Raw genomic sequence first — 22,619 nt, 5'->3', positions numbered from 1 at the left:
GAAAAGAACAATATCTATTAAATCTATTAAATATCTTGTTTAGTTATGTTCACTGACTTCTCGCCACATTTATGTTGTGGAGGAACAGCAGCATAATTACAGGACACCACATAAAAAGGACTGTGTGCTTGAAGTTTAAATCATTGTTAATATGAGTTGGCAAGATGTGTGAAATCCAGTTTTTACTCATTTTAACATAGACTGAATATTTAAATAAATAGATGTGGTGAACATTACTAACATCTTATGGAATTTTTTATTCACTGAAGATTTTCACAATTGATTGTTTGGAAATACAGAGAGACAGGCATGCGTCACATGGATAAAGGAAGTGGCACTTGTTTTGCACTGCTCATTGCTAAAATCTGCTGAAAACTATTTTATATTCAAAATAATTTGTAAAGAAAGAATTCTGCTAATCAACATTCAAGCTCTGTAAGACTTCAGTCCAGGGAAAAGCCGGTCTACAAAATATACCAACAACCGTAAACGTTCAATAACAGGGTATAAGTTTTTACCTGACCTAAGGAACTGTGCAAAAGAAGAATAGTTTATATTGTTGCTCCGACTTAAGACACCGACTCCTGTGATCCCATGACAAAAGGTCCAGGGAGGCCACAAGGTCTTTACCACAGTCCTTGCTAACTCTCTTAAACCTGAGAACCATGTAGTAGAGCGACTGAAACAATGGGGCTGAAGTAGTGAAAGGTATGCCAAGGGTTTATAGTCTGCTCTGAGAGCTTGGAGCAGTGAAAAGAGGGATCATGGTCCAGGCGGAGCTTCTGTCATACGTCTCTCTGGGGGAGACAGTTCCCTCTTTGCTTGACACTGGCTGGAGAACATTAAGCAACTAGTGTTGGTTAAAGAAGGAGCCTAAGCATGGAGCCACCACACTATTAAAGCAACATTCCTTCCTCTTAGATAATGGGCCCTTAAAAGTTTTAATGGGAGGATAAAAATGTCAGCGCATGGAAAGGAGATTGGGAAAGGAGCTGAACCGGATTGGGCTGAGCTGCAACACAGATGGTCAGACAGAGCAATGGGGCAGCCAACTGGTCAAGAAATGACTTCCTCCCAACCAACTCTGTTCATAGAGATCAGAGAGAATCCATCCAAGTGCTACTGTTTGGTCATGTTGTGGATTTTCCCCAGTTTCAAAAGTTTCAAAGTTGAGGCCAGTTATTTTTCCTCCTGGAAACTGGAGTATGGAGTATGCCATATGTAATTGCGCTGCCAACAGTCCATTTTGTTGGTCTGCACCTTCACGTTCACATTCCCAAAGGCCAAACTCAAACACACAATAAATTGTGTAAACGAAAGTAATGTGCACAGAAATAGCACTTGGTTATTTCGTCAGACATGCAGACTGGTAAAAAGACAAATCCCTCGCAATTTTTCTTCATCACGGAGCATCGGAAGGTTAACGTTCATTCGCCCCACAGCTCTGGTGATGAGCGGCATTCACAAGGCCGGCAGGAGAGTGGTGGGTAGGTGTGATGGAGCAGCTACAGCCTCAGGTTTCATCCTAATCCCCCAGTGAGGAGCTGGAAGAACCGGGCGGAGAATCACTGATGGTTGGAACAGAGTCAGAGGACTTGGCATCCATCCTTCTTGTCTGGAGGTTCCAGCTCTTTCTCCTCCACATATAAGATAATACCTTTGGCCCAGCTAGGATCATCACCCTGGTGTGTCGTGAAGACATTGGCTCACTGCTGTTTCTCAGCCTCGGACAGGAGGGTCTTGCTCTCAGCTTTTAAATCATGTGCCCTCCTCATGGCTGAGAAACGGCAACGAGTCAAAACCTTTTGCGGTGCTCTGATGAGATGGTGCTCGGCTAAATGTGTTACTTTACCCGCTTCCTCTTCTAAACGCATACTCTGGCTGGTTTGTCCATTTGGATAGCTATAGAAACATGGCAGTTTAGTTTGGCTTTTAATTGAATTCCTATTTATTTTCCACTTTATTTATATTTTAGCCTGTTTTAGTCTTACATAATTTCATTGTATCTCCTTCATTCCCTGTTTCATTTACCTTTGTATCCATTTATTTAAAAAAGTGTTTATATTGATTTATCTATTTAACTCTATCTTAACTCTTGCATGTCATCATTCTGGCCTTAATGCCATACTTGTATACACTAACATACATAATAATTATGTATGTTAGTGTATACAAGTACATTGTAGACACTGAGATGTGTGAATGTATGTGAAGGCATAAACACTGACCTTGTGCGTGTTTATTTGAGGCTTGTTTCAAAAACCAAACCAGATTTTATGTTAAAGCATCAACACTTTCTGACAATGAACCTTCTTAAATGTTATAAAGTGGACCTTTTAAAGTATGTACTTCTTGTAAAAGAGACAAGTACAGTTGCTTATGAATGTAGGCATGTAACCATGCCTGCATTAATGTATGTATATGCATTTTCATGATTTGATTTGCATAATGTATGCATGTTACACAGGCATTTGTGCGCCTCCGCCCATCTGTGTCACTGACAGTTGTGCAGCACCTGCTGGAGACACTGCCACTCTCCCCTTCCCTCGCTTTCTATCAAGGTCACCTCATTGTACAGCCCCAAAGGAGACGGGCATCCTCCCAGCAGAGCAGACAACACAGCAGCAGCAGCAGTGCACAGTCAGGCCACTCGCTGTATTTAATATAGAGATACAAAATATATGCTATTACAGAGTTCCAAAAATCAAAGGGAGAGGCAACTGAAGGAGGAGTCTGTGTTTGCAGAGCTCAATCGAGCCCTCTGGTTAAAGCCATGACAGCCAAGTGTGAGTGGAAAAACCCCACTGGCACTCGGGCAGTCCACAGCAGCATGCTGGGATGACCGTCTCAGACATGGCCTTCGAAAAACCCCATACGCAAAAGGGATGCCCATTTCAAATGAGGTAAGGAGAATTCAGTGGCAAAGCAGCCAACATTTGTTGAAGCCAAAGCCAAAGATGCATATTTGTACAATGATGGGGGCGGGAGGGTGAGGGGCAAAGGGCCTGTGAAAGTCTGGACAAAGAGGGAAGATGAGGAGTGATAATGTATGACAGAGACAAGGAGTGAAAGAAAGTGGACAGAGAGAGAGAGAGAGAGAGAGAGATGAAAGTGTCCTGTATGTCCACGTCCCTGCTGCTGCTGGACTTACGTGGAGAGAATTAATAGGTAGCAATGGAAGCATGAGGTGTTCCTTTCGCTCCACTTCCCCAGAATAGGAAAAGAGCCTGGTTATACGGTTGGGCTGCAGAGCAATGGAGCAGCGGCTTGTGCACTTGTAAAAACAGTTTTGTGGCCAACGCACAGACAGACAGGCAGGCCTGCTGAGAACCACCAAGAGGAACACATAAGAAACCATGTCGGCTCCTGCACAGCGGAACAACCGCACAGCACAAGACAACACAACATCACATGAAAAACCATTAAATTATCTTTCACAAACACTAATACATATTTGTAGTATCAAACGCAGCATCACTGTTATAGGTTATAAGTCAGTAGCTGCAATTTCTTTATTTTTAAGGCATAAAACAGGGTTTAGTGACTTTGTGTCTGATTTTATACAGAAGGAATGTCATGGCTGCAGGGAAAAACTAACTAAAACATACTGTGGCGAATTTATTATGGATCTGATCACATTTATTGGAAAACTACTTGCACTGCTACAGTTCTGGCCAACATCCTGAAGTCGTCATGCTACGCTCTGCATCTAAATGTCATCAGAGAACGTGCCTGAATGTGCCTCCAGCAGGATTAAATTAAAAAAGAATTGTGGAGAGTGTGTTTGATATTATGTCCATCATGTCTACTGTGTCCAGAAAGAGAGAGAGGGAGACAGAAGGGGGAGAGAGATTAGCTGCACAAGGGGCAAGGGGAAACTAATGAAAGTTGTAAACACAGGAAGAGGTTTTCATTGACAGAGTAAACATTTCCTGGAAAGATAAAGTATACTGTACAGACTAGAGCTCCACTGACATCTCCAGGAATAAGGATAATAATAAGGTTCCTATATGAGCACCTTGGTGTGTGTGTGCTCGCCATTCAGGCAGCGACGCACCACAATGGACAGTCACTGGCTTTGTCTCAATTCTTAGTCTGGATCCTCAGAAGTGTGAGGAGATCAGTCGTTCAAATGAATCCTCTGGAGGAGAAATGAGACGGTCTGGCCCTCACAACTCACAGTTACATCACCCATTCCCCTTCTTCCTCTCCTGGGGATATATCTATAAATAAATACAGCTAAAATATGAGGAGTTGGAGTTGTAGAACTATTTTTTAGTTTTGCCCATACAGTCAATACTATTTTTTGTAATATTTGATGTAATACTGGAGGAAATGTCACTAACCTGGAATACTGTTTGCACAGATTTGTGATTATGAACAGCAGGTAGATCTGTACAAAAATAAATCACTATTTCCCCAACAATAGTTTAACAACAACATCATATCATGCAAGTTAACGCTATAATTATTAATAATTTACAGGAGCTTGATTTCAACATGAAGTAATAAGACAAACACAGCGTTGACCAGGTAAAATAAAAGTAAAAGCTTCTTTTTTTTTGCTAATTCTTATTCCAAAAATGTAGATTCTTCAGAAATAAACTCAGTGTAAATGATAGTAAGAAAGAGCTGAACTGATCTAGTAAGTCCCTGTCAACATTAAAAAGCTTCAAAATGATATATTTTAATAACATATTGTTATTGTTTTCCAAGCCTGTTGACATGTTGTTGTAATAAAGATTTTTATGGCAGTTGGCAAACCAGCTGAACGGTGCATTACCGGCATCTTTATTTCTCTTCATTAGACACGCAAAGAATCTTGGGATACTTCCTAACCCTGCCTTTGTGGGCAAACATTAGCTGCATTTGTCGGCTGCATTCGATTGGAGTAGCTCACGTTGCGGTGCTGTGATGCATTTTGACAACATCTTGGACAACGAATGAACACTCCTGAGGATCCAGACTAGGAATTGAGACTGCCCAGTGGCCAAATGCCCAGTGGCCAAATGTCAGGCCATGTGTCCTGGGCCTCAGAAAAGTCAAGACATCCTCTGCAAGGCAGACTTCCTCCCAGACTTGGCTTCACTGGTTTGTGCACGTAAGACTTGTGCCCATTAGAGGACCTTTGGCAGCAGTGAAGGGTGTAATTTCAAAGTTTTCCCCGCAAAGAGCTTCTGGCCAAAAGGCTCAGTGCTGACAGATGTGACTTTACTCGCAATACCAGTCACACTTGTGCCGTATTGATTGGCAGAGTGAAAGGCAGAGTGATGCTAACGCCTCTGCATCTTGTCAGATCTATATGAAGCACTTACTTCCCTCATCCTACATGTTCAACTGTGCTGCTACTGCTGCCTCACGACGAATGCTGCGGAGCATGATTTGACTTTCAGATCACCATCATATACTGTATGGCATTTTCTGTCCAAGACAAAATGACTGAATGCATGAGTTGCTCTACGTGACATAAATAACAATGCATCATTGGACACTTAAGGTAACTGCGCGACAGGATATTCAGAAATGCAGAGGACTCAAATTATGGACGTGTGGGTTGACTGTGCCAGGATTTCCTGAATTCCAATGCGCTGGAAACCCGTCACACACACACACACACACACACACACACACACACACACACACACACACACGTCCCTGTTATCCTCCTATAGAAAAGAGACAATAAATCAAACGCAAAGCAGTGGAACCTTTCTTGACCTAAATGGCATTCCTATGAACCACTAAGCACCTTGGCTGGCCTTTCAAAGGCTTTATTTCTCGACCGGAGGAAATGTTTGTGGAGAATAAATGAACTGTTACATTCTGGCCAGTGAGACAATGGAGCCTTCATTTGGCCGGAGTTATTCCTGTTCATGGGGGCAGGGGCAGGTCTAATAAGAGACAGGCCAGCAGCAGACGTGTCATTAGCTGAGAGGCTGGCAGACCCCTGCTGCCTAATTGGCAGAGGCTCACCACTAACAAGGGCCTACCAGCAGGGGAAGCATACTGGTATCAGCAGGCACTGCAGTGACCAATGCTCCGTTATCATCGGAAAGACTCACAGAAATCACCCATGATACACCTGACCCATTAATAAAAGAAATGGAAAGCTGATGTATTTTTAATGAGGATAATAAAGCCTGTGAGCAAACAGCACCCCAGGCTTCACTCTTAAATAAGACACTGGAATGAGGGATGCATTAAAAGTGCGATTAGATCAGTTTTCTATTGTTCCTTCTCTGAGCCCCCGTGCATAATTTTTTAGTCAGCAAACAGGGTGATATTTGCAAGAATTCTGCAGGCCAACTCTCCGATAACTCGGTCGGGCCATTTCCTAACCACTTCCATTTTTCTCCACACACACAATTTAAAACGAGCAGTAACAATAAACAGATGAGTCGCTGTTGTGTCTGTTAGTCTTTTGAAAATCACGCAACAATGACAGGGCAGCTATCTGATGAGAAAAGGAAGTTTAGAGATTGATGGCAGCATTAATCTCCTGATCCAAATGGGTCTCATCTGGAAGCAATAAAGGCAAAATGAATATGATAATGGAAGATTAACAGGAACTGAAGGCATTTATCAAGAAGGAAAGAGACGAAATGAAGTGAACTAGGGACCTGCATGAGACTGGATCTCTGCACGCGGTCTTCTACTGACACCACTGATGTAGTGGTGGTGCTTTTAAACATATGATCCAGCTTTTCGCTCCGCTAAAACAACGCAGCATTTATGAAATGTAAACACCGACGGTTCACTAGGCCAGACTGATCTCATAAACCAGACTTCCAAGATCGTCGGCTCACCATCCAGGGGAATCAGCGACATCATAGCCTAATGACTTCCAGTGCGAGCAGTTATCGCACAAAAAGACAGCAAGACGAGGAGGGCAGAGATGAGGAGACGCTTGGGTCCTGCTGAACATGCTGTCAGAGCTCCACTGCAAAGCCAAGCAACCACAACAAGAGCCCCAAACCCAACTGTCAGGGCTGAGGAATCCGAGGACGGCTGGATAATTACATCAGGAATAAATGTGCTTTGTGATGGTGGTGGCAGCTTTTCATTTTCTCTGGTGTAACTTTTCAGAGCAATGAAGAAATTTACTTAACAAAGTACAATGGGCAGAGTACAATGTGAAACCACAAACAGAAAAGCATGCTTTGTAGCTCCTTTCATTTTATAATACATGGAGCTGCTCTGGAAATACAGAGAAACAGACATAAATTAGGGCTAGGCAACACGGCCAAAAACGTTACCACAATAAAACATTTTCAAATCAGCCGATATTCATAATTATCGTGATAAAAAGTCCGACATTTAAATATAAAGTTGATTTAGTGGAGTTAATTATGGTTTTAAACGTTTTCATGGAGAAAAAAAAAAAACACATTTCACTCCGTGTGTTTTTATCATTTTGTTTGATTCTGAAGAAAATGATATTATATTATTATAGTGTCATATATTGTTACTGAATTACTGCACAGTCCTGATATATCATTTGGTGCAATTTTAACAAACTAAGCTGAATCTCCAACAAAGTTCAACCCCATTCAGCCATCTGAGAAAACTGCTGCAGGACAACACACAGAAATCAGGTCATTTTCCCTTAACATCTTACTTTACTTGAGTTACAGCTATGTATGTCCGCAGTGCTCCGGTATCTGATGAGTAAGCCTAAGAGCAGGTTGGCTCCGTACTTGCTGCTGTCACGTCTCTGTCCCACAGGAATGCTATAAAACAAGAGGTGTGTCTGCCCGAGGCTACTCCTCTAATTGTTTTCTCTGCTCTCAGCACCCTGTGGGCCACTCTCTTACCACGATACCTTAAAATGCTGCCAAGCTCTAGATTGGTTCAATTTGAAAAGGTGGGTGGAAAACAAAAACAGATTTATCCCCGTTCTTTTTTATTCCCTTCAGTCTGGAGACATTTACTTTTACTCACCTTTCCTTTGAGCCTATTAGTGCCGATGCCATTCTGAATTTAAATGTGAACACAACGTGAGCAGTTCAAAAGTGCCTTGAGCTGATGATCCAAATGTTATTTAAAATAATGAGCTTCTGCCACTGACATTAATATCCAACTAAAAGTCAAATTCACCACCTCTGAACAAAATGCATCCTGCTATTTTCCATAGTGTGTGTGTGTGTGAGACTAACCTTTAGGTCTTTGGATGCAGGTGTGCTGGTTGTCACTCAGGAGGAATCCTTCTCTGCAGCGGCATTCGTAGCTGCCCATCATGTTGACACAGATCTGTTGGCATCCGCCGTTGCCCTCCGAGCACTCGTCCACATCTGCCACAGGATACAGACAAATACATTCAAAATTAATAAGATTACTTCAAGACGAAACAAATACGACACAGAATAATGTTTGTCTGAAGACAGACTGGGATCAAATCAAGACCCAATGGATGAATAAGTAGCGATAAATCAGAAGCAGATGTCATCTGTGGAAATGCAAAGTATTTTATCCATTTACAAGTGAATTGCATATACTGTATAAATAGTATATAAAAAAAAGTTTCAATATATATTGAAAGAATGTTTGTGCACTGTGAAAACTCACCCAATTGCTATCAAATGCTTCACCTTAAGGTTTTTTTTAAATGTTTTTCTTTGTGTTTGTTGTCTTCTGTCAGTGAAAAAAGTTGAAAACCACATTTAACTTCTTTCGTCATCTTTCACTCAGAAGCAAAACTTCATCTTTAAAGATCTGTACTTGCAGTAATCTTGGTTAATTCTTAACCAACACATCTTAAACATTTACTATTTAGTAGATAAAACTACTACATGTGGAGGTTTCCATAGAAACAGAAAATCCCCAAAAGTCTCTGGATGGTTTAAAAAGCTGGAGGAGGTTGTCTGCGAAGGCCGTGTCTGTCGTAATAGTGATCAGACATGGCAGCACACCAGAGGTGCACTAAAACCCTCCAACTGTGTGGCACTAAGCCATAAAAATGCACAGGCTGCACAATCCCCATGGCAAATGGGAAACTTGATACACCTGGGTCAGAGTACCTGCTCATGAAGAGTGTCTGTCAGCCTCATGATGAGAGGAATGCAGGGAGAGGGTGGGAGGAGAATGAGACGGGGGTGGGGGTGGGGGAGACTATTAGGGGTGCAAGGTGACAAGCAATTGTATGAATCCACGAGCATTTATAAAAACATTTTGCCCGTGGCCTCATTCTACCACAGACGTAAAAACTGACCACATACGACAGTCGCTGGTTTCATTTCCAGTGATATTTCCAAGTGTTCTGTCCTCACGGCACAAAACCTTTTCCAAGTCATTGTGTGACTTGACAAGAAGCAAATGAACAGCATTAGCAGAACAACTGCTCATCTTTTGGTAAACATGTTTATTTTCAGAATGAAAGAACTTGCACAACGTCTTGCATATATGTCTATGTCTTGCTGTAGCACATAGCTGCCCCCTGCTTCCCCCCCCCAGAGACCGAGACTGACCACAATGGAACCTTATCCATCCCTCAGCTCGATGCATCAATAATCTGCTGTATACACAAGCGTTTTTTTTTTAATAAACCATCATGTGAGACTAATTTACTGGCTATTTGTCCAGTCTGAGAAGGCCTCCAGATTAAGTTTCCTTTCTGGGGAATTCTCAGCCAAGCAAAGTTAAACTTCACTCTGTCCTTTCTACTTTTTTCCACACTGAAATTCAGACAGACACCAAATCTCTCCAAACACTGTGCTTGCAAAGTGGCACATGCCATGATTAGGCAGCACGTCAGGTCATGTCAGGTGAGGTCGACTGCGGGTGAAGCATCAATCTGCAGCCAGGTGAACGAGGGCGCAGAAATAAAAACTCTGTATAGCAAAGTTGAGATTCAGACTACAAGTCAGATCAAAGGGAGGACAATTTAGAAAAAGAAAGTGCTGACCAGGTTTATATTCAACTCTGTGGCCGCTTTGGTGTTGACCCCATGGTTTCATCTCTCTATCATGAAAGTGGCAGCAACAGAGAGGAGACCTGTGAGCTGATGAAAGTTGCCAGCAACCTACAGCTGCACCTTTGCAGATAAACTGTTTACTGAGGCCAAAAAAAAACAAACTCCACTTGCATCTCCCTCTCACACACATAAATGTCAAAAATGTAAACATGTAAAGGCTAGGCAAATAAAAAAAAAAAAAAGTCCTCAACACATGCACAAAATGCCCATGAGATATGCAACCACCTCCAGGAGGCCTGTGGGAATTTTCTCTTTCATACCGTCAGCGCATCAATGAAGGTTTCATTTCCTGATTCCTTTATCCCTTCAAATGAGGCGTCGCCTGTCAGTAGATTTCTGCTGTTTAAATAGCTCCTATAATTGCCCTGTGTTGTGTGCTGGGCAAGGCTGGTGTCCAAAGCAAATATTTCCTAGCGGAAAGGGGTTCTGGCATGGCCAGAAGAAGTGCTCATGTTATTTGGACATTTCTTAAAAATTCTCTCGAGAGGTCGGAAAAAAAAAGTGTCTTAATCAAGTTAAAAGGGCTGCCTCACGTCTGAAAAATGAGACGTGTCTTTGCTCTATCCTTGCTTTACTTGAGGAGAGGAAGGGGGGAAAAAATGAAAGGTTGAAACGGAGAGAGATTAAGAGAGATTGGTTGTGTTTGCAGAGGCCATGTCGGCTGGTTTCTCAGATAGCCTTGACTGTATATGTAACATTTGGTCTTTTGCAGCTTTAGAGCCATGTAAACACCGTGGTTGCTTTACAGAAACTCCTGAACATATTTAGGAGAAAAGCTAAACGGCTCTAACTTTATTAAAAATGTTGAACTTATTTTCTTTTCAGTGAGGAGTGAAAAACTGCCGTCTGTCATCAACCAACCAACCAACCATGCATCCACTCCACTGCTGGGCCTCTGTCTGAATCTGACAGAACTGTCTCTGTCATCGAGACAGACCAGAGACAATCAAGTGAGTGGACAGACTCCAGCCGCCTCCTCAGGCATTTCATTTACAGGACTTAAGGAGGCATGCTCTCTTTAATAAGGCAGCAAATCGGATCCATGTGAAGTGACAGGGAGCAGAATCTGCGGAGGGGGCTGCAGCGACCGAGCACGCGACTCTGGTAAATGAACATGCACCGGCTTGGCCTCGCTGAGCATCAGTGACTAACACGTGGCACATTACACGACCAGCTTCAATTAAAATAAGATCCTCTCTCATTTTAAACTGGATTACACCGTTTCCCTTTTCTCTGTGTATTTAATCGGCCACTCACAGGCGAAGGCACCAGGTCTGAACCCAGGCTGCAGGAGTCTGCAAAGGGAGTGTAGCCTACAGATGATGTTTCTATAAATTAAGCATGTTGCAAAATGCTAAAAAAATAAATAAAAATGTTCACCTGCAGAACAACAACATGCTAAAACACACTCACAGTATTAATTAGCTGCAGTATTAACTGTTTGACCCACTGCATCGAATACAGCTGATTCACATCTGCTAAGCAAACAAGAATAAAATCTCTGTTTATGGTAACATTTGATTCTTGAATCAGCAGCTACATTTGATTTTCATGCTCTTACATAAATACAACTTGAGCAGCTTCGATGGAAATAATACTCTTCTGACTTTAGGCCCATCTCCCAGGTAACCACTTATATAAGCGAAGAATTAGACTCCAGGTCCAATCTCTCGCTGAGTTCTTTCCTTAATAAAAAAACAACAACTATAAGTTTACATCATGCTCATCATGCCCTTTCTCGGTTCAGTCTGGAAGTATTTTAAAAACAAAACCAGAGAATAAGTGTTTGGTGAGACAGCCTTATGCCAAGGAGACGAGAGGCTGTGTGCTGACGTCTGATGGCTCCCCGTCTACTGCATGCTTGCATCCCTAAACCCAATGTCAGTGTTGAGTTTCCCTCAAAAACCCTGGGTGCAGCTGGAATTGTTCAGTTCATGGTGCATGAGAATGAACAATCCAGTGAGAAGAGATTGAGATGGTGTTGATGTAGGCTAATGCGCCTATCCCAAATCCATCCTTAAACTCATCACTCCAGCTCCTCTCCTCTGAACTATAGAGACTCTGGTGTCCAAACCCAATCCGTGCATGTCAAAACAATAACATGACTGCTCACTGGGGACAGTGCAGAGTGTTCTGTGTCTGCATCAGGGAAGTGGGAAGGCTTAGTGTTCAGCCCCCGGCTGAGCGATCTGTACGACTCTGAATCCCTCTGGCTATAATAGAAGATGAGCTAACCAGACCATCATTACATGGACTAAACCTACATGTCCAGGAGTCAAAGTTGGAAGTTAAAGGCATCTCCCCATCCAGGCAAGGATGAGACATTTTCTGCTGGAGTGAGGGGTGCGGAGGTTATCATCGCTGCCATGGAAGAGTGGCCAATGCATTTAAAAGGAATGCTTTTAAAAGGCTGCAGAGCAAATCAGCGTGACACTCTTTGATGACTACTTTTCCCCCCCTCATCTGAACCAGGTCAATAATACATCAGCCTGAAACCTCCTGTTTGATTGGTCAACCTTGCAACAAAACCCCAAAGGACTACAGACACAGGGACACAGGCTCAGAGGGCGACCACTCAGAGACGATACGTTTGATGATACATCAAGAATTTCACATTCTCAAAAAAAACAACAATTCTATAAAATTAACTAAAAACGATTATCTAGTGCTGACTGACTAACTTTTAATAGTTTCGACACCAAGGCTGTTCTTGAAAAGTGGATTTGATGCAAAGCAATGATGGTACGTTCGTGTTATAGATCATGTTCTGTCTTTGGGGAAGGTGAAAGTAAAAGGGCATTCATTTCCCTATAAATTGCATGGGGAATTGAGCTCTGCTGAATCAATACAAACCAAATCAGTGCTGGTCAATAAAAATCAAAGGAACACGGTGGGTTAAGCCATAAGTGTGTGTCTGCATGTGTGCGATGTATGTGCAGTCCCCAAATCAGCTCCCAAGCAAAATGAGCAACATGTGATGAATTAATAATATAAAGCAAGTAAACAAAGCAATGACAAAAAACACCTCGTCTGCTTCAAGCCCGTCAGTCTCAGAATCACGTTAACGCTGCCGTGTTATTGTGGCCTTTCCACTTTATGGGAGCATAAGAAAATAACTGTCTCTGCAGCTCCAGATAGAAGTGAAATGTTGTGATTTGTGGTTACGAGGACAGGGAGTATTTGTGCAGATGCTTATGATATTAAGCTACTTGAGAGTTTAATGCACTTGCAATGATAAGAGGGTATTTGGGTTTCTGTCGGACCTCAACCAAAACACGTAGGTCATAAATGTGGGGACGGTGGTGCTACAGCGGGGAACTAACAGTTTTCCTGCATCTGGTTTTCATTGTAAAAAGGATGTGTGTTTTGGATTATACTGACATTGATTCCTCTGTTTTTCCTAAGACTCGAAAAATCCTTTACAGCCTCGCCACGAAAGAGAAAGAATGAGGTGATTAAATACCATCCCACCCTCATGATAATAGTAATGACAGTTCTAAAAGTTGTAATCAAGTTCTTATATGCTTCACCTCCTCGTGTGAGTTTTGAGACGGTACAAAAGCTCTCTGTGCGGTAAATTATACAGTGAAGCGACGTCTCACTCTGCACAGACAGAGCAGTGTGCTGTGATATTGCATTGCTTCCACCTTGCCGACTTCCTGACAGTGTTGTGGGATTTAAGGCAGACAGGGGAGGCTTCAGAAACCAGAGCATTCCCCGTGCGACGCACAAGCGAGCATTCTGCTTCATGCTCCGCCGCCTTCTGCCACCGCCCCGTGTCATTATGCTGCCAAAACGTCCAATTACAAGGAGAGGTGCAGCACGTGCGACTGGGAGCAAACAAAGACGACATCGGCAGGGATGCGTGTGCACCGACCTAACTCATGTCCCTGAGCTGACAGTCACTCAACAAAGATGCCAACTGGCTAAAGAAAAGCCTTGGAGGGCTGAGAGCAGCAAGTAATGTTGTGCCACAAAGAATTTATACTGCAATGCTGCCATGAAAAACTGAGGAAATAAAATAAAATAATTGGAGCTTGGTGGAAAAACAACAAGGGGTAAATATATCAAAGATCACAGGCTCGAAAAACTGGAAGTGAACTTTTTGAGGATCAGGTGAATGGCTCCTCCTGTGCAGCCTCGGGCACATCTGGTTTTTAAGGGCTCTTAGGGTTTGACCTTGTCTGGGAACCAGCCGTTTAGGCTCTGCACCCCAGGACCAAAGAGAATAATCTTTTCTCAGGGGCCAAAAAAGGAGCTTAAAACTGGAAGAGGAAGCCGGGGCCTTAGAATTAAACCCCAGCTCTACCTCTTCCTCTCCTCCCTTGTGTTTGTGCTGGGGATTATTCCCTTAGCTCATCAGAGAAGGGGCATTAGAATAAGATTGTTTTTAAAGAAAATTAAGTCTTTCGAGTCCTTTCAGGTCTCAAGGCAATACCTGAATGTGTACTTGACACAGCTGCAGCTATTGTATAACAATTGGAGAGACATTATGCCCCATTTGTTGTGCTAGATGCACAAAAGAATTACTGGTTTAATACACAATAAGGTGCTTATCTTCAGAAACACAAAATATATTCAAAGACACACTTCTGTCCTTTACGAGAAGTCAGAGGGAAAAAAAAACCCGTCTGTGTTTGATCGTGTGTGTGTTTCACAGTGACAAATGATATGAAAAGGATCAATGGATGCAACTCTTTGATGCAACAGCAGCAGCCACATATTGCGACGACACACCTGCACGCAAGGCAGGAGCTGATCCAGGGTAAAGCAAATGGTCCACGCACAACTGAACGCCGTTGCTAAATGGATTGGAAAATAGCACCGCTTTACAAGGATAAGTAATAGAGAGTGAGGGAGCGATACAAGAGACAAGGAGACTGAAATGTCATAAGAAAACACGCGACATTGTCAAGTCAGAGAAGGTTTATTATTGATCTAAAGAGGCCCGATTTCTCCATTCTTGTGAATTTTAATCCCAGCATTAAATTGAGTTCATCAAGCAACTGAGGGTCTGATATGAGTCGTGTTGCCTTGTGTGCCGGCATGTAAAGGCCCTTTCACAGTGAATGATTAAGTGCTGATAGATTTTTCTATCATCACCTCTCCTGCTGCAGAAAGCCGTCCGTTACTCTACAAGCAATTCCCAGCAGCTGCAAGGGTTTGCTGTGATTTGCAGTATCAAGTGAAACGTGTGATGCTGAGGTTGTAACCAAGAAGGAGACGATTTCTGAGGAGCAGCACCGTGCGACTTTGGAGTTTCATCATAATAAACTAAATGAGTAAAAGCTGCTTCGATGGGGGAACAAACATTAAGACAGAGAGAATGGTATGGAGAGGGATTGATGATTTCTATGATTAGCAGCGTCCGACTGCAGGAAGAGCAATGTTTTTTTTTCTCCCTTCATTTCAGAACATTTTAGGTGTAATTCACTCTCTGTCAAGTTATATGAATGGCACACTGGTGAAATATTAAACCATGGGAAAGTACGGTCGGCTGATAGCTTACTCAGAGCTCCCAGCTCAGGGTCAAGCTCTTCATAAATTCAGCTTTTTTTGTATGTAGTGACAAATAGGTCTTTTTTTTTCTTACTTTTACAAAAACACATCCAGGGACTACCTGCTATGTGACACAAGGAAGGAATATCAGAAGCAGGGGCCTAATAAGAGCTCAATTCAGCCCTGAAACATATATTACCATACATGATGTGTTATTATACACGTGAGGAGGAGAATTAATGCAGCCACATGGGTGATGTCAGTTTGAATTTTGGCACCTGCAGTTAAATGTACACGCTCTCTTGACAAAATCCATTTACATTACATTTCCCTGTATAATTAACCCAGCTGCAGAAAACGACAACATCTATCACACAAAGTTTTGCACAGCTATTCTTCTAAGGACACTGCATTGATTTCCATTCATTTGAACAGCTTAACCAAAACATTATTCCTAACCATTCCTAACTAACATAGCCAGTACCCTTAACCTTAAACTAACCACAGTTCAAATATTACAACTTAACTTACGCAGTTCCTCAGAAATTAGATTCTGCATCATTAGGACTAGGTTGTGTCTGGTCCTGACAAGGTCAGTGTTTATGAGAGAAAATGTCCAGAAGAGGCAACAAATACAAGTACACACACACACACACACACACACACACACAGGGATGGGAATCTGTATCGGTCAGTATAGATATCAGTCTGACACTGGATCTGATATCGTACAGATAAAAAAAGCACTTTAGCTGAGTCATGTTTGGGCTGTTTATTTGCATTACCTAGCCCCTTACCTTAACCTTAACCATCACAACAAAATCCCCTTACCTTAACTATAACCTAAACCCAATTCAAACCCTAAAACCAGGTCTTAACCCTCAAAAAGTCCTTTCAGGGAGTGATAGAATGTCTAGACCAGCCCAAAATCCTCACTTCCCAAAATGTCTTTACTCCCTAGGGTTTCTAAGTGTTTTGGTCCTCTCAAGGATAGCCATACAAGAACACACACACAAAACAATGGAATTTTTACAACTGCAAAACGTATCATGTGTTCCTCAGTCCACTTTTAAGGCGATCCCTAATTATAAGGGTGAGTCTCCCACGTTAATGTTAAATGCCTCCACATGATTGTTTACAGGAGAATTTGTCGTTTTTGTTCAGCTACCGTCACACATACAAAGACTGCCTTTAAAGTTGTTTATGGTCTCGTCCCTTTCTCCAGGCTGAACACAATGCAGACATCATTAGACACCACCACTTAAACACATACTCACCAAGACAGTTGTGCCCATCATGTGCCAAGCGGAAGCCGTCGTAACACGTGCACCTGTAATTCCCCGGGATGTTGATGCACTCGTGCACACAGCCGCCGTTGTATTCGGTTGCACACTCGTCGACATCTGCAGAGAAAGGAAAGACAAGGATGTGAGCAGAGACCTCAAATGTGAAATAATCAAGAGGCAGGTTTAAGACTGTGGGTGGAAGAGCAGCCTTAAAACGTGTAGTCCGACCTCAGCATTATAGAAGGCAGTATTTGTTAGTAATATCTGTCCAGGGTGTACCCCGCCTTTCGCCCTATGTCAGCTGAGATTGGCACCAGCGTGTCCCACATATGGAGGATAGAGCAGCAGAAGATGAGATTTCTCTAAGAGCACTTGGAGTAAACGGGCATGGGACCACAGCTGTGGTTATAGGTTGATATGTTACTGTTACCTGTTAGTAGCTTCTCTATTGTTTTCCTTTTAATACTCAGGTTTTATGCCATATTGGATGGTCTTAAATTAGTTTCGTGCGACGACGTTGCAGATTTCCATGTGGAATTTTAATGTTAGCAGGATATTGAATCATCTGTGTCCAATAAAATATAAAAAAAACACACATTCCTGGACACTTAAAAAATAAATTGGAAATAAATTTGGCAGGAAAAATGAGCCCTAAACTTCACGAGTCCTGGTCGCTACAAGTGGAAAACAAAATGCACTCAAACAAGCTGCGGCTGACAGATAAAGATAGAGTGCTGATTGGTGTGACAGCCTGAGAGGAGTTGTCTGTTATGGTTACGATGATGGTTGAGGGGCCCATATACTGAGGAGACCCAGACCAGGTGAACTGAGAACACAGCGCACTTTCCACTCAGCACATACTGTCCCATTTAGGGCAGAGGATCCCAGTTGTTCAGCTCCCTTTTGAGGCCATCTCACACAGAGCGTAATTGGACACGACAGCAGAAGGATGAGAGTGCAACAAACACTTTGCTGCTCTCCGCCTCTTAACTTCCCACACATCTTTGTGATCACAGCACACAATTGCCAATCACTTTCCGACTAAACCTGAAACACCCACCAGGTTGATGATGCTACAATAGCTTTGACTGTGGTTTTTATTCAATCTTCCGCTGTGTCACATCCGTCTTGCTTGGGTTGATTCAAACATTCATACATCGATCAATACGCCAGTTTTTTTTTGGTTGTGTGAAACAGCCAGCGAGAGTGAACAAACCAAAATAATAATGGCCAGTATGAAAAACGATCGGAATGAGAGAGTCAATATAGTTGATAATAAAAAAAAACATTTAAAATGAAATAAAAATTACCTTAATAAATCCAGTAAATGGTCATTTACTGCTATATTTGTTCAGATGAAGCATGCAAGAAAATAAAAAAGTTTCTTCACAAATCATAACGACTTGAAAAGGAGACCCGAAAATCACACAAAAAAAAGCAGACCACCAAGCCTCAACTCATTCAGACAGATGCTGGCAACAGCTACAGTTTACACAGAACAACGCTCTTAGATCAATCAAACTCTCATCTAAATCATCCACTTCACAGACATAAAGGTTGGAGAGGCACGAGAAAATGAGAGAAATGTTTAATTTCAACAGACAGTCTGAAAGCACGACTCCTAAAATCTTATAACCACTCACTTAAAAACGTTTGTGTTTCTTTATGCTTTATCAATGTTGTTTTTTTGAATTATTTTTTTTTTCTTAAACAAGCCTATAACAGCCTTGCCGATCCATCAGCCAAACTTCAGTTCAGTGGAAACCCAACCTTGCATATATTTTACAATAGAGTCAGTAAAGCAAACTTTTATAACCCACAGGCAGGAGGCCATGAAAAACACGCAGTCAAGTAAATGAAAGAATAATAATAGTGAGGGGGGGAAAAATGGCACAGAGAAATATGGTTTTGTAATAATACTAATAAAAATTGCGGGATATAATGATCCGGAGGCTTTGGGCACAGTGAAAGAGGCAAGAATAACAGACTTGTGTCTGACAGTCTACGAGGCCTGCCTCTGGCTGTGGAAATATCCTCGGCTGCTTGGCAGAGCCTCTGACTGCCACTTCAGCCACTATCTTAATTCTCTCCTCTAACATGTGCAGGAAATTTACTGCTTCATTTCATCTTGTCACAAAGGAGCACGCCGCACCTGGCTTTCCCCCTTTCTCCGTCCACCACTCCGCTCCCTCATCCCTCCTCCCTCTTTAAGAGAGTCTTAAAGTCTTAATAAGTTGTGGCGAGTGAGACAGAAGCTCTTATCAAGCCTGTCACTCGCCCAGGGGCTGATGTGCGGTGCGATATAGAAAAAAAAATCAAGCATGAGAAAAATGTGGCTGTTAATTCAGTGTTCAGTGAAAATCCGGGCCGTGTTTCAACAGACGGGAGCAGAAGTTTATGCCTCCAACCACAGGTGAAAATGAGTGCATTAATCCGGCCGCACTTTTACCTTCGCAGTGTTTGCCATCCCCTTTATAGCCCGACTTGCAGATGCATTTGTATGACTTCAGGGTGTTCTGGCAGATGGCATCGATGCTGCAGTTGTCAAGTGCCTCTGCACACTCATCCACATCTAGAGAGAAAGAAGGAAAGAAAGAGAGGAGGCGATGGTGAGTTGATAAGACTGGAAATACAGAAGCTCAAAACTGTTGTTACGTTTATACCACAGATTGATTTTCCAAATGTTGAACATCGTGTACAGTACACGGCTGTGCTGTATTTGTCCAACATGAGTAAAAGTATAGACACACAAGAACACAAAAGGTAAAAAACCTCATCAACCAGACGCATAAAAACAGAAAAAAACTAATCAGACCATCACGGTCAATGTCAATAAGATTATAGGATTAATCGATTACTAAATTAATTGTCAACTATTTTCATCATTGATTATCAAGTTGTTGTTTTTTTTTTCTCATAATTAAAACAAACTTCCTGATTTTTCCAGCATCTTAAATGTGAATATTTTCTGGTGTCTTTGCTTCACTTGACAAATAAATCACTCAAACTGAAATATGTTGCTTTCCGGACAAAACAAGACATCATTTTCGAGGTTTGGGGAAACACAAATCAACATTTTCTGACATTTTATGGACCAAACAAACACTCACCCTTCACTCACCCCTCTGCTCTACACTCTATTGAATAAATAAAAAATTGACCGAAATATCTATTAAAAACAAACATTGTCTTGAAAACTGGCTTTTGACTTCAATCCAAACCTGATGACAACACAGTGGAAATTCACACTCAAATGCTGACGAGTGGGTCATTTATTTTTTTAAAGGTTGATAGTGCCACAAGTGGCCCATTCAAGATCATTTTTTGTCAGAAGGTAAAAACTAGATGTTTGTCTCAATGTGATGCCACGTGAAAATCCTGAATATCCGATATGCTGTGGACAGCATATAGACCATATATAAAAAATGGGCATAGTCTTCAGGGTTCTTCCACAAGCCAAACAGGAAGTAAAAATAACTCTGTTTGAGTAGACTCTCAGTCACTCACTCATCTTCTACCGCTTTTATCCTCCACATGAGGGTCATGGGGACACTGGTGCCAATCCCAGCTGACATAGGGTGAAAGCCTGGAAAGGTGGCCTGTCCATCACAGGGCCAACAACCATCCACTCTCACACTTATTGTCCAATTTTCCAAATCTGCATGTTTTTGGACTATTGGAGGAAACCGGAGAACCTGGAGAAAACCCACGCACGGCGAGAACATGCAGGCTCCATGCAGAAAGACCCTTGTTCTGACTGGTCCTGGCAAACCCAGGTCTTCTTGCTGCAAAGGCAAAGGAGTGCTAACCACTACACCACCCGTGTGGCCCTGATAAGACTCTGTCAGAGCAAAATAGATCGGCACATATGAGTGAACACCCATGTGACTGACAGCTGGCATTGTTCAATAGGAGCCAGGATGTGAATGACTTGCTGCTGCAAAATGTCAACATGTCACCGTCCAAATTGTGTGGAGGCTTCAAAATTGGGAGTTCAGATTCTCGTTGTGACGTCACAACCAGTTGCCACTTAGGACAGTGATGAACTGTTGTGCAACTGCTGGACTGAGTTTGAATTATAAAGAATAGAATTGAACAAGATCTGGTTTGCGTGGTGGAGCCCCTAATCCCACCAAATCCCAGTTAACTGGCCCAGGTGTTTGGGATTAACGCCCTGCACACAGGGGATGGGCATCTTAAAAAAGGTTTACATAGCTTCCAGTAACCACTCTTATCACAAACCCTCGGCAGGAGTCGGCTGATCCCGCTGGGAAATGACCTGCATCTAAACCTCAGGGATTTAGTACACTGACTTTATCTGCCTGTTCCTGGAGGACATGACAACAGCTGAGGAAAGGAGGACACTGACAGGGGCAGCATTCACTTAAGTCTGGAACATTTGCATCACAAAAGCAAATCCAATATGCCCATGACAACACCATTGGGCAAACACATGTGGAAATTTCTAAATAACAGTTTATGCAGGAAGGAACAAGAAGAAAGAAAAAAAAGCTGCAAGGTCAGATTTTATCCAGAGAGTCCAGTTCGCATGTGCTCGTTCTGCTAAGACCCAAGTTTAACATTTCACTAAAAGGTTTGCAGATGTTTCAGCGATCGCTGATGGCTGTGTGAAAAACCTTTTCGTGTCAGAACGAAGGTTGGTTTGGTAAAGACTGTCAGTCTGTGCGACCAAGACGTTGGCTCTGGGAGCCTGTGCTTGAAGCCGAGGTCTAACATTTGCATGCAAACATTCAACAGAGCTGAAAAGAAACTGGAACTTTTGAGTTCTGCCCCAGGAGTAATAAACTCTCAATAAAACTCAAAATAACAGCCTAAATACTCCGCCTTGACGGATTACGGTTAAACATCACAGCTTCACAAAAGAGTGCCTGGGTGTGCAAGGGAGCCGCAGCTAGATTAGACTCATTGGTAATAACAGCAGGACACAGAGAACTGAACGATGTGAAGCAAGTGGCACTTACACAGGTGTGTCATTTAAAATTATTAACCAACGCAAAACTAGTGCCCACATTCCCCGAGATGAAAATTGCTCACCAAGCTCATGAACCAAAGGAGTTTCCTCACCACAGCTTTGCTCTGTGCTTCGTAGCCCACTATATCATAACACATGATAATAAAATATGGGGATTTTTACTCGGAATTCAGAATATGAAGCTGTCGCATTAGTTCAGTCGGGAAGATTACTCCGTTACATGCTTCATTTATAATCTATTCCTCATACATCAGGTTGCTGCGTTCATCAGCTGCTCTTTAGCTGCTCAATAGCTCTGCAATGCATCTAAATCATTACCCAATAATCCCAAAAATATTTGTCTTTTTGCCATTTATAATCTAACCCTAATTCTGGACCCTCATTTCCTAATCAGTGCTCAGAGGCAGGTGTGTCTCCTCCTTGGGTTCAAGCTCCAAAGACTCTTTAGAAACATTTCCTGGTCAATTGCCATAATAAATAATAATAATTTCATTTACTTACCTAATTGAAATACAGTATGAATATACATAATTATATGATAGGATTTTACTGGTCATGCCAAAGCTCTGCAGTTCTACTTTTTGATGTGGATTCTCTGGTGCGCTCTGTATCATTATTCCGACTGAAAGGTTAACTTCCAGTTCCACTTCAACTTTTGGACAGAAAAGCCTCTTCTCCACCACAGGAACTTTTCTCATTTACCTGGGATTTTGAAAACCCTTGGCGCATTTCCACCAAAATTACCCTGGGGAAAAACTTTCCCTCGACCCCAAACTTTCACCCAAGGAAGTACATACTCGCAACTGGAGACTTTTCAGATCAGCAGGGAATCTAGAAAGGTAAATAGCTGTTTGCCTTTAAACAAGACCTT

General features: G+C 42.3%; 1 protein-coding gene across 3 annotated transcripts in view; it reads right to left on the bottom strand.

Annotated features, from left to right (window-relative positions):
- Window positions 1-22,619, bottom strand: part of scube3 (signal peptide, CUB domain, EGF-like 3) — a 112,339-nt gene that overhangs the window by 70,897 nt on the left and 18,823 nt on the right. For all 3 annotated transcript variants that reach the window (XM_058642583.1, XM_058642584.1, XM_058642585.1), the window contains exons 2-4: window positions 19,205-19,327; window positions 16,747-16,872; window positions 8,157-8,291 (exon numbers count right to left, since the gene is read on the bottom strand). In XM_058642583.1, the coding sequence (XP_058498566.1) occupies window positions 8,157-8,291; window positions 16,747-16,872; window positions 19,205-19,327 (384 nt within the window). The remainder of the gene's footprint in view (window positions 1-8,156; window positions 8,292-16,746; window positions 16,873-19,204; window positions 19,328-22,619) is intronic.

The sequence above is a fragment of the Solea solea genome, chromosome 11 (genome assembly GCF_958295425.1).
Source record: "Solea solea chromosome 11, fSolSol10.1, whole genome shotgun sequence".
Taxonomy (NCBI): Eukaryota; Metazoa; Chordata; class Actinopteri; order Pleuronectiformes; family Soleidae; genus Solea; species Solea solea.
The sequence above is the reverse complement of the archived record's forward strand: the minus strand, read 5'-3'. Positions and strand labels throughout refer to the sequence as shown.